At 43.5% G+C, this 11,455-nt stretch overlaps 1 protein-coding gene across 2 annotated transcripts; it reads right to left on the reverse strand.

Annotated features, from left to right (window-relative positions):
- Positions 1-362: 362 nt before the first annotated feature.
- ramp2 (receptor (G protein-coupled) activity modifying protein 2) lies at positions 363-8,847 on the reverse strand. Of its 2 annotated transcripts, XM_080777136.1 has the most exons (6): positions 8,779-8,847; positions 7,986-8,051; positions 7,761-7,796; positions 4,695-4,727; positions 4,292-4,466; positions 363-3,583 (listed from the first exon to the last, which is right to left on the reverse strand). In XM_080777136.1, the coding sequence occupies exons 1-6, from the start codon at positions 8,807-8,809 to the stop codon at positions 3,334-3,336; spliced, it is 591 nt and encodes a 196-aa protein (XP_080633262.1). In that variant the 5' UTR covers positions 8,810-8,847; the 3' UTR covers positions 363-3,333. The 2 variants fall into 2 exon arrangements, with proteins under 2 accessions (XP_080633262.1, XP_080633263.1); XM_080777137.1 differs by lacking the exons at positions 7,761-7,796; positions 7,986-8,051; positions 8,779-8,847 and adding an exon at positions 5,010-5,364.
- Between the last annotated feature and the right edge of the window lie 2,608 nt (positions 8,848-11,455).

The following is an 11,455-nucleotide window of genomic DNA, read 5'->3' on the forward strand; positions in this document are numbered from 1 at the left end:
TTAGGCCTGCAAGTATTGGTTATTTATTTCCTTAGCGATCGATTACTCTTTTGATATTATCGAGAAGCACGTTTTTTTTATTCAACAAAAAAAACACCTTTTTCATCGAGGTTGATTAACCGTGCACTTATGACCATATTTTTCAGTTTGTGGTACTATACGGCCGTTCTACAAGCTTTACCCCGTTGTGAGCTTATACTGTAGATCTGTTATTTTCACTGTTTAAACTATTTGAAAGGAGGAAAATCTAAAATCTATATTTAATGTTGCCCATAATCAATGAATTGTGTAATCGACCAAACCATTTATTTAGGACACAGGAGATGGTGGTATAAATGAGCATTAAATTAACCAAACACATATGGTAGCAATAGAAATACAGATTTAATTATACAATATAAAAAAATCACATTCCAATACATACAGAACAGTGTGAGAACAGACTGTATATTAGTCCTGACAAAAGCAGAAATATGGTACAGTGTATGTACAGTACACATAATATTTCTTTGTTAAAAAAAACAAAACAACAGTGCTTACTTTGGTGTCATTGCCTTTCAAGGCTAAAAATAATAAAAATCATATCATCGTGACATCGATACACTTTGTTAATCGTAGTTTATTTGCTCCAAAGAGCAGATGATTTACATCCAGACATTTGATGGTAAATTAAAGGACCACCTCACCACTTTTCAACTTGTCTTCATATGGTGCTATTTTATCATGAACATTAGTGAGGACCAATTATATGAAGATAGGTTGAAAAGTGCCGAAGTGGCCCTTTAAGCTACAAGCTTATTGGCTCTTCACACAACGGTGAGGATTGTCGTCGTCGTCTGGAAAGCAGCGGTGGAAAGTAACTAAGTACATTTACTTACAGTATACAATTTTTTGGTATTTGTACTTTACTTGAGTATTTACAATTTCCAATACTTCTACTCCACTACGTCTCGGATCCAAATGTACTTTTATTCCACTACATTTATTTGGAAACTTTAGTTACTAAGTTACTTTGATTATTATTACAAAACATACATCACTTCAGCCCTGTGTACATTTCGGCCATTTGAAAATAGCCGATCTACATCTACCGATTGTAGATGTGCTATTTTCAAAAGGTTTTGAAACATTTTAAATGGGGACATATTCTGCACAATGAGTACATTTATATTTGGTACTTTAAGTACATTTTGATACCAATACTTTTGTTCTTTTACCCAAGTAAATTTTGACCTCCTGACTTTCACTTGTAAGGCCTCACTCACACCTTCGCAACAGACTGATGTATGCTTGTTGTATACAAAGGGTGTGATACATCTTGCCCCAATGCATTTCCAATGGGAGTCACATGGTTTGACACAACATTTGTGTTGTATGAGGGGGTTGGGGGCAGTCGAAACACAGCCGAAAGACGTACAACACAAATGTTGTGTCAAACCATGTGACTTCCATTGGAAATGCATTGGGGCGGCCATGACACTTACATCTTGCTTACATCTAGCATGCATCAACGTTGTATGCTAGATCGAAAGGTGTGAGTGAGCCCTAACAGAGCATTTCTATATTGCAGTATTGATACTTTTACTTATTAAGTAAAAAAACTAAATGTGTGAGTATACTTTTTCCACCACTGGAGAGAAGGCGCTGCCAAATGACTCTTCAGTCAGTTCACAGAACAGACAATAGCAGGAAAGACGTGCCATATTCAGGGCGTACCGTCTGTGACCCCTGACCCCCAACCTTCCAGAGTCAGTGACTCGCATACCGAGGCCAAAATATGCTTATTAGACTCTTCCTCCTCCTGTCTGTCCATTATTTCAACGCTCACTCATACTGTACACTACAGTATGTTGTTGGTCCAAGGAGGAGGACCGTTGTCATAAATTAAAGTGTATTATCTTCATCAAAATATTCCATTTAGGAAAACACCCTGGAAAACATCAAAGCAGCCAGTGTTCTGCTCTGTGGTGACACGTTACGATCACAATCAGATTAGTTCAGATTAATTCAAAATTCTTCACATTTCCTATGTAAGCTCAAGGCTTGCTATTTTTTGAAAATTGATTTTCAAAAGTCTTCGCCTAAGCCCAAAATAGGGACGATAGGGTAAGGATAAGTGGTTTCGTACGTTGTTCTGTGAACAAACTAGTTTCACGTGTTATTAATCAACACAATGCGAGGTACATTAATGTACTTTTCTTTCACCTTTGCCAGCTTTAAGAGCTGTTGTCATTAAGCCCTGCGTACGGACATGCAGGACAAGTCAGTCCAGTTGAGAAGAAGCATCTCATGCTTTCAGATTTCACAACATTTTAGAAGGCGTTACAATTGTAATAACACTTGCGACCAACATGGTCACGGGTCTGGCTCAGTTATAAAGGTCCTAAGATATTTATTGTATAGCCTACTTTAGTTTTCACCATCATCAAACGATGTGGGGCACTGTCTGGAGTCACATGGACACACACACGCGCGCGTTCACACGCGCACGCCCACACACAGACATAATAATCTCTCATTTAAATATGCGGAATCCAATCAACTTGATGGCAGGATTATTAGACTATGGGGGACTATATGAAGTGCAGGTTAGGGAGACCCCCAGTCCTCCACAGGGTTGTTGGTGAGTTGAATCAAAGCCCATGCGTGCTGGACGGAGGCAACGTCCTCCCCGGGTCTCAGCAGACCGCCCATCTCAAGTAGGAAAATGTGACGTCAGCCACAACTCATCATCCACCACGATGGTTCTTCTCAGCGTCGGGTCTGGGGACCACGGGGCGGACCAAATTACGCGTTCTATAAATCTGAGAGTGTAAAAATGTCAACATCTTGTACACTCGAGCGTTTAAGAGTTAATTAGGCACTGAGGACATTGTACATTGGGGTTCCAGTATACTGCCTTAAAGCCAAAGTGCCGTAACTATACATTTTTGGACAGACAAAAGGATTCGTGTATCCCAAAGGTCAAATTAGCCTTCGTGATTTTGGGGGATAACAGTTACCTCAAGAACATAGTTACAATTAGTGTAATATAATTTATTTGCCGATATCTCATTTGGCTGACTAGTTGAAACACTTTTAAACGCAAAATATCAGCCAATGTTTTTCCCTTAGTTACTGTATACTGTAGCTTACCGGGTAGTTACGTGATCCTCAACCTTTTTAATTTCAAGGACCCCCAGTTTTGAGATGTATTAGGCCACGGACCCCATGATATGTACCTCTGGGACCCTAAACTACACTATAAATTAACTGAGTTAAATGGATCATTTGGACCGCTGGAGGGACCCAGAACAGACGCCGAGACACAGCCGATCCACCGGGGTCTATATATCAGGAGCTGCCGTCACCATTCTTGGTCTTCAGCACCACCAGGATGACCATGACGGGTATCAGGCAGATGGGCGTCATCACCAGGGCGAACACGATGCCCGGCGGCGGCTCGGTCAGCTCCTCCGTGGGACAGTCCTGGAAGAACTTGGCGTGGACGTCCACGAAGATCTGCTCCACCAACGGGTTGGGCCACGGGATCAGGAGACACTCGGCCGTCTCCTCTGTGCAAATGGTGAAGTTGTTGTACGCGCTGCCGTGCGGAGCGGGAGAGCGAGGGTTGAGAAGACGTGACGCCGACATGGAAAAGAGCTGTTAGTGTGCTGTTTAACAATTTACAATTTAGGCATTTAGCAGACGCTCTTAATCCAGAGCGACTTAACCTCTTACTGTATATAGGGGGTTGCACCACCTCAGACTTAAGTTCAAACTTAGCCTAGTTATAGGTTAAATGGCTTTTAGTAATGCATAAGTCCTGACGTAAAAGCCATTTAAGCTATATCTATAGGCTACGTTTGAACTTAGTGTGAGGTGATGCAACTGGCTCTTAAAGCCTATATACTGTACTATATACAATATACATCATGACTGGAGGTAGCCTGTCATGGCCAGGCTATTATCGATGCGTAGATATTAGTCTGGAACTTCAGTGTGGAAGATTTACTCTGATTGGTCACCCACAACTCTGGGGTGAGCTAAATGTAATTCCAGTGCCAGACCAATCTCCCCAGGGATGTATTTTCTCTGTGGCAGTCTAGTTGTCAGGCTAGACTGGAGATCCCCCAGGGGTCTATACTCGTCCCCTCCTTTTGTCCCTCCATACCAAATCTCTTCGTCAGAAAGAGGCGATCTACTATGCCCAAAATAGGGACACTCTAAGGGTTCATGTGGTTAACCTGCATGTACAACGTAATAATAACTTCATCAGGGAACATAGTATGAATGCAACTATGCTTGTTACCTTCTTACGTTGCTCCAAATGCACCAGTCAGTGTTGTTCAGTGAATTCATAGTGTCTTCGAACACACCGGAGCACCGGTGTTGCAGCATGGTGTGGAGGCAATCCATCGGCCGTCCGGGGAAATAGTCGTGGCAGATTTCACAGATGTCCTTACAAAACGTTGCGTTCCCACAACCTACATGTGTGTGTGTGTGTGTGTGTGTGTGTGTGTGTGTGTGTGTGTGTGTGTGTGTGTGTGCGTGTGCGTGTGCATGTGCATGTGTGTGTGTGTATGTGCGTGCGTGTGTGTCAGAGAGAGAGAGAGAGAGAGAGAGAGATTATAATTTAGTAAAGAAAGGATCTCGTGTAGTTACAGAGAGTGTCCCTTTGCATAGGGAAATGCATGGTTAAAATGTCATCCTACCATATGTACCAGCAGTATCAGCATAAGGCGTATCTGGAGAGTAATAAGAAAACAAAAACAGTGTTAAGATTCAAAAAACAACATAACAGAAAGTTGGGAAAAAAGGGCCTATAGATATATTTCCATTCTGTAAATAAACCTTCTATTCTATAACAAACATGCAGCATACTTCAGTGGTGAAGAGAGTTTTATACATCAGCATTCCTCTCTATAGCTCATAATATAGTCACTGAAAATGTCCAACACTGTCTGTGAGACACACACATGTTGCAGCTGTGAAGGAGAGAGAGAGAGAGAGAGCACGCAGACACTCACCGCAGAGAAAGGAGAGAAACACCCCAAAGAAACCAAGCACTCCCTTCATGTCAGAGAAAAGTCTACAAAGGTGCGTTTTAACCCAGCTGATGACCATGTATAATAATGAGGCTAAAGTTCCTAGACCGCGTACAGCGAGGCATAACAGGAAACCCGACAGGGTGGGAGAGACGGACGCCGTGTAACCTTCAGTAACCAGATGTCCAAAACGGTGTTACCCGCGGTTACCAGATGTTCTCCGAGGTTTCCCGTCTGTCTCTCTCTGCCCTGCGTGCTCCTTGGCAGCAGCTCTTCCTCTATCCAACGCACGCATTTCTGTAGGATTTTTGCGTTTGCCTTTTTAAAGGGGTGGAGGCAACAACGATTGTCCTCTCCACTTCTCCCCCAAATAAAAGGGAGCACACCCAAAGCGAGGCTGGACTCACATCTGAAAACCCTTTAGTCTTTAACTCTTGTTCTGCTTTTTAGTCTCAGTTTCTCACAGTGGAAGAAGAAGGCCTGGCCTGGCCGGCTCGCAGCATGTGATTTATTTGCCTTTTGGGCTGCCTCTGCCAAATAGGAAACATAAGTAAACATTTAGGGCTTGCAGGGTTTAGGGGTGGATGTAATCATGACTGTGCAATGGGTGTGCTGTGCAGACAGCCATGATTTCATATCTGGGTTAATTTCATCAAACCTGGAAGAAGTTGTTATGAGGGCTGACCAGCTGTTTTGAAAAAGCAGATTACAATCTCCCCCCCCCCCCCCAGCCCCCCCACTCTCCTCAACACACACACATGTGCAAAAACGCACGCATGCATGTGCACGTGCGCGCACACGCACACGCACACACACGCACACAACTTAAGCTATAGCTTACTGTGTGAGACCTCCTGACTTCACAAGTCTCAAACATGACGATCCTGCGGGAATATGTGTGTATGTGTGTGTAAGAGGCCAGGCCATCCCTGGCAATGTGGAGCTAATAAGTCTTTTATACCGGAAGGTTTAGTTTTGCATCGTAACGCTGCTATTAAAGCTCGCATCCCCAACCCGAGATCGTTGCACGGAGCAGAGATCAAAGTCTTAAATCTTGTGGGGGAGAGAGAGAGAGAGCGAGGGAAAAAGAGGAGGAGAGAGAGAGAGAGAGAGAGAGAGAGAGAGAGAGAGAGCTGCATGCTTTGGTTGAATGAATCAAAGGATAACGAAACGCTCTGTGTCTTCTCAGGACAAACATGTTAATGTGCCAGTCACTGTGGCCACATGTTGAGCCCCTCTCTCCACATCTGTTTGCTGAGCAACATTTTGATTTAGTAATGACATCAGGAGGAGAAAAAAAGTGTCTTTTCGGCAGAGGAGGAGCTCGCTCAGGGTCTGGGGGGGGGGGGGGGGAGTTGGCAGGGGGAGGGAGGGGGGAGGGGAGGGGTAGGGAGGCACAGGATGAGGAGCAGAGAAGGGGGCCTGTGTGTTCCACCACAGCTCCAGTTGTTTCACAATAATCCAGGGTTCATGCGCTGATCACAGACGTTGTATGGGGTGAATGACGAACAAATACAGGAAGTGAGACGCAGTGGGGGCGACTCGTAATGAGGTTTGAGTTAACCTTTGACCCCATGCACACACCATTGCGGGCCTGGTGTCTGCAGCTGCTGACCTCTTAAGCCTGATTTATGCTTTGTTGGGCGACTGTGTCATGCCAGCCGGAAATGGCAGACCTACAAGCTCAGCATGCAACGCGGTTGTTGTGTGAGCTTGTAGGGCTGCTATTTTGTGTGAGCGACACCACCGTACGGTGGTATACTATGCTGTTGTAGGCTATCTTTGCATCGGTCCGTGTGAACGCAGCATGGCTTCACTGTTGAGACCTCCCCAGGAGTTTGTCTTGGGTTCTTATCTCACACACTGAGAGATCTTGGCAGAATGTAGAGTTTGTTCTGAACAAGGGGTTTTGTCATTTCCAAACCAGCCAACTGTGTTTATGAAAATGTTCCAAGAGTTCCCCATGGATCTGTGTATATTTCATCAAAGTCAAAGCTTATTATTTATTTTATAAGTACAAGGCAACTAAAATGCTGAACCAGAATACTGCCTATTGACTACTAGGATACGTCAAATCAAATCAGACCCAATTGCCCAATTGCCTTCACAGGAGAAAGTGCCCTATTTATGGCTACATAATTTGTCTCATTTATATCTCTCTTGACGAACTACAGTTGCTCTCCACCCTGTCTCATTCCGTACAAAGGCTAGAGTAGCTTGTTTTGTTTCCCCCCACCTGAAGTCTGGTTGTAGAAAGAAGGGGACTGAAGTGGTCAACTCAAACATCTTTTGGGTGGCATAAAGTCATCACCAGTTGCAAATAAGTATGCAATATTTTAATGACGATCAGCAGCAGAAGGAAACGGACATGTTTCCTCAGTGTTTCTGAGACCTATGTGGTTGTGAAGTCTAGTTTTAGAATTTAGGACATCATGCAGATCACGCTCAAACGTGTCACCGCTTGTAAGGTTCCGTTGATGCCGTTTTTAACTGGTAATCAGTAAAAATTCAAAAGCCTTTTCATCCACATGTTTCTGTAAGTATGTACATTGTACTATACTATACTATACTCATCATTCTACTGTCTTCCGGTCCAAGTAATAGGCTATTTTGTTGTACTTCTAAATTCAGTTTTAGTTTCAGAATTCCAGGTGCACGGCCCTGCCAAAACATTATAGGTATATGTATAGAAATTAATGACATCAATAAAGAAAATGAAAGCTGTCCACTTACGACCAGTGCTGTTCATGGCCTCTGTCATTTGATACCCTGTAGAAAAGAGATGCCAAGTTAGTCAACTGGCTCTAAAATCCTGGGTGCTAAATGAAATGCTTTTTTTTTTATTAGTAGTTCTATGCATTTGATGTATTACGTCGTATATACCTGCTTACTGTAAATCACTCTGGATGAAGAGCGTCTGCTAAATGCCTAAATTGTAACAATAAACAAACAACTTGCCTGATGTTGTGACATGTGGCACCCCTAACTCTTCGTTGACCAGTCCAGCTACAACTGTGCATCCAGCTGTGGGAGAAATACATTGGCACTTGTCAATGCTCTAATTAGCTACACAACATGTCATTACACATGGATGGGACTATACATAAAAAAAGGACTCCCAGATATCATACAGAAGTAATATAATGTGATAAAGGTTAATCCTTTATAGCATTATTACTTCTGTATGATATCTGAGTCTTTGTTTACATGGCTCTATATATGAATTGGCTATAAATGGAACCAAATAGAAAACATTGGTCAGTGTTTATTGCATCCTCTCATTGTCCTGCATCTCAGGAAATTCCAGGAAAATAAATAGACCATTTGACCTGACTCATGTGGTCTGTTAGTGGTAGTATCAAACTAATCTGAAATGTTTTGCAATGAACAAGTCAACTGTCCTTGTGAACTCGCTAAAAATGACAATTTGATCAATGTGAATCACAAATTGTTCTTTAAAAAAAAACTCACACACACTTTGCTGTCACAGCTGTAATGAAGGCTAGCCATCAACGCAGCTCAGGTTTACTTAATGCCCCTTGAGCAAACCTTGTGTTGGTCTAAAACTCAATCACGGGACCAGCTAAGCTCCAGTACTAAACACCCATTCGCTCTTCAAGTTACTGAGCATTCCACTTCTGAGGTGAGAAAAAGGGCATGTGTGTTCCACGCCACAGCCCTGTTAACTCCTCACTACAGGAGTGCTGCAATGCTGCTGGACAGAGGAGGGAGAAGGAAAAAATCTACTTACCCAAAAGGGAGAGCACCAGAAAACACCTCATTCTGCTCTGTACCTCTTCCCTGGTGTGGACACAGATTACATATCTCAAACTTTTTAGCAGGAAGGCTCTATAAAACAACAGGAAGCTCTCATTTCCTAGGATGGGCGGATTGGGTGGACTCCCACAATGGGACAGCACAGAGAGCCCCTGATAAGGGGAGAGGAGAACTACTGTGGTGCACACTGGTCCACCACCTTAATCCCCCCACCCCCCCTCCCCCCCCCCCCCTCTCTCTCTCTCTCTCTCTCTCTCTCTCTCTCTCCTCTCCCTGTTTCCCTGACCCCACTTCTCTCACACACATTCTTTCTCTTGCCCCCCCTCTTCTTTTTCCGTAATAAGTCAGGTGTAGACACTAACACAGTACAGTTGTCATGCAATTGAATTGAAGCTTAATTGAAGTTAGCGCAAATTAACAAATTGTGCAGATATTTTGGCTGGCAACTCCATTTTCTATTTGTCTTAACTGATTTCTACAGTTTGAAAGTTTGTTTAGACCTTGATTATATATATTTTGTTAGAACGGTTGTCAGCTTTGTTGTTTTCTTAATTCGGCTTTGTTGTCAATTTATTTAAGATGAAACAAAACGGCTATAGTTTCTAAATAAAAGGCATCCTTTCGACAGCGACAGTAAATGAAGTGCAAATGACTTTGTTGAAGCCAAGCAGTGTCATTCTTTGGGAGTGGGACCAAATACCACCAGGCTGTTGTGTGTTGCATGGTTGCATCATGTTTGCGGTAAGTTTATGTACACTGTAGGGCTTGTATGCTGTATACAGTACGCTGCCTGTACAGTATATCGTGCCGTTGACTTGCTGTTGTTTTTAGTGCTGCTGAATTTGGAATAATGTTGCATGTGCTCTGTTGTTACATCATCCCCAAGCCCCCATTTCTACCCCCTACTACCCCCCATCTGGCTGTGATACAGCCTCTCCCTCCTAGTGACGTCAACACCAAGCTGCTGTGGTACGGCGAGGCAGCGGGGACCTCCAGTGAGTCGAGAGAGTGATGCACTCATCCACGTCACTGAGCCCCTCTCCTTCAGCTGCCTGCCGGAGTCTGGGACTGGGCCAGGTCAGTCTGGGCCAAAACATGACTTCCATGTTTCGATCCACATGCATAAAGGACGCTTTCCTTTCCCATCAAACAGATTGGATAAACACCAACAACAAGGAGAGCATACATGCATCAAAGTTTAGTCAAGTTGAAATGTCGAAATTGCCTGCGAGAGATAGCGTAACATGAATCATCCGTACTAAAGTTTACCAAATGTTTAGGCCAGTAACGTGTTCCAAATGATTGAAATGTATAAATGTTTAATGGTAAGACAAAACACAGGAATGCTCAACAAATGCCAGTCAGAGCTTTTTCTCTAAAATGATCTGAAGAGGAAGGGGGGGGGGGGGGGGGGTCGATTGTTTCTTCAGCTGCACAGTGAATCTTTTGAACTGTTGCATGCCCAAGTTTTTGACACAGATCACAGGGGCCGCAAACATAAAGATATCAGTCCCAATGTCAGATGCCAAGACAAACGCCCACAGTTTACATTGTACATAATTAAAATGCTTCCGCTGATAAGGCCTCCCTCCGGGGCTTATCTCTCATAGCTGCGCGTGTTTGCTTTTGTTTTAAGGTCCCAGTATGTATCACACATGGCCTACTTCAAACAGCCATGTGGACGTGCCAGGCACCAGATACTGTCCTCACTGGATGCACACGTCTATTTAACGATGACAAGTGGATGAAGCAGGCCTTTACAGCACTCCTTCTCAAAGGACCCCCAGGCGTCCTTGAAAAGGTATGAGGTGTCCCAATATATATATATTTCAAAAAGTGTTCTCAAAACTGGAATATTCTAAAAACATTTTAACAACAGATATTTTTGTATAGTCACTGGCACAAACTATTTCCTGATGGGGAGTCCGCGCTAACCTGACTCCGCCTGATGGGCACTCTCTGCTGCCCCATCTGGCGGACTGGCGGAGTCAGGTTAAGTCCGCGCCGCTCTGCGGCCAAAACGTAACGTGGTGTCCTCTTTGACGAGGGCATGGCTGCATGTCACTGAGTTGGTCCTCTTTGACTTTGACATGACTTTACTGTGAGCTCCAACAGCCTGGTGGAGAAACAACACTGTTTTGAATCAGTCTCCCTCTTGACTGCTGTTCTGTGTCACTCACCAAGTCAAGAACCAATTAAGTGATATGGCTTGCGGCCTGGCCTGGACTGAACAAATGAAACCACATAGGGGAGAGCAGGGTCGGTTGATGCACATTTTACTAATCCCTCCCTGCACAGAGATTAATTAATTTCAAGTAACCAAACTTTTTTGTGAACACATTAGGGCAGCAGCGCAGACAGCATGTCACACCAATCATTCCAAGCCAGGTTCATCTGTGTCACTAGATAGATACAACAGTAGCTTTACACTGCCATCTTGTGTGTAAAAAGAATAGAATTTGTGCCTGATTTGTGGGAGATGTTTTGTGGAAATTTGCCTAGAGGAAACAAAATAGGTCTAATTGGTCTCGAGCACAGAGCCTTGACAAGGCTTTAACTTTTTGTTTGGATTAGTAATTGCTCCATTAAATAACCTCATGATGTGTGATAAAGATCTAAAGAGCTATCTTGTTTTTGTATTATTATTATTC

The sequence above is a fragment of the Protomyctophum bolini genome, assembly GCF_963924005.1.
Source record: "Protomyctophum bolini genome assembly, chromosome: 11".
Classification (NCBI taxonomy): Eukaryota; Metazoa; Chordata; class Actinopteri; order Myctophiformes; family Myctophidae; genus Protomyctophum; species Protomyctophum bolini.

Bases quoted from the DNA above. Each gene is read 5' to 3' on its own strand.
- ramp2 (XM_080777136.1), bottom strand. From the start codon at position 8,809: ATGAGGTGTTTTCTGGTGCTCTCCCTTTTGG. The intron at 7,797-7,985 runs GCAAGTTGTTTG...TCTTTTCTACAG, and splicing joins GCCACATGTCACAACATCAG to GGTATCAAATGACAGAGGCC. The intron at 4,728-7,760 runs GTAAGTGGACAG...ATTACTCTCCAG, and splicing joins GGCCATGAACAGCACTGGTC to ATACGCCTTATGCTGATACT.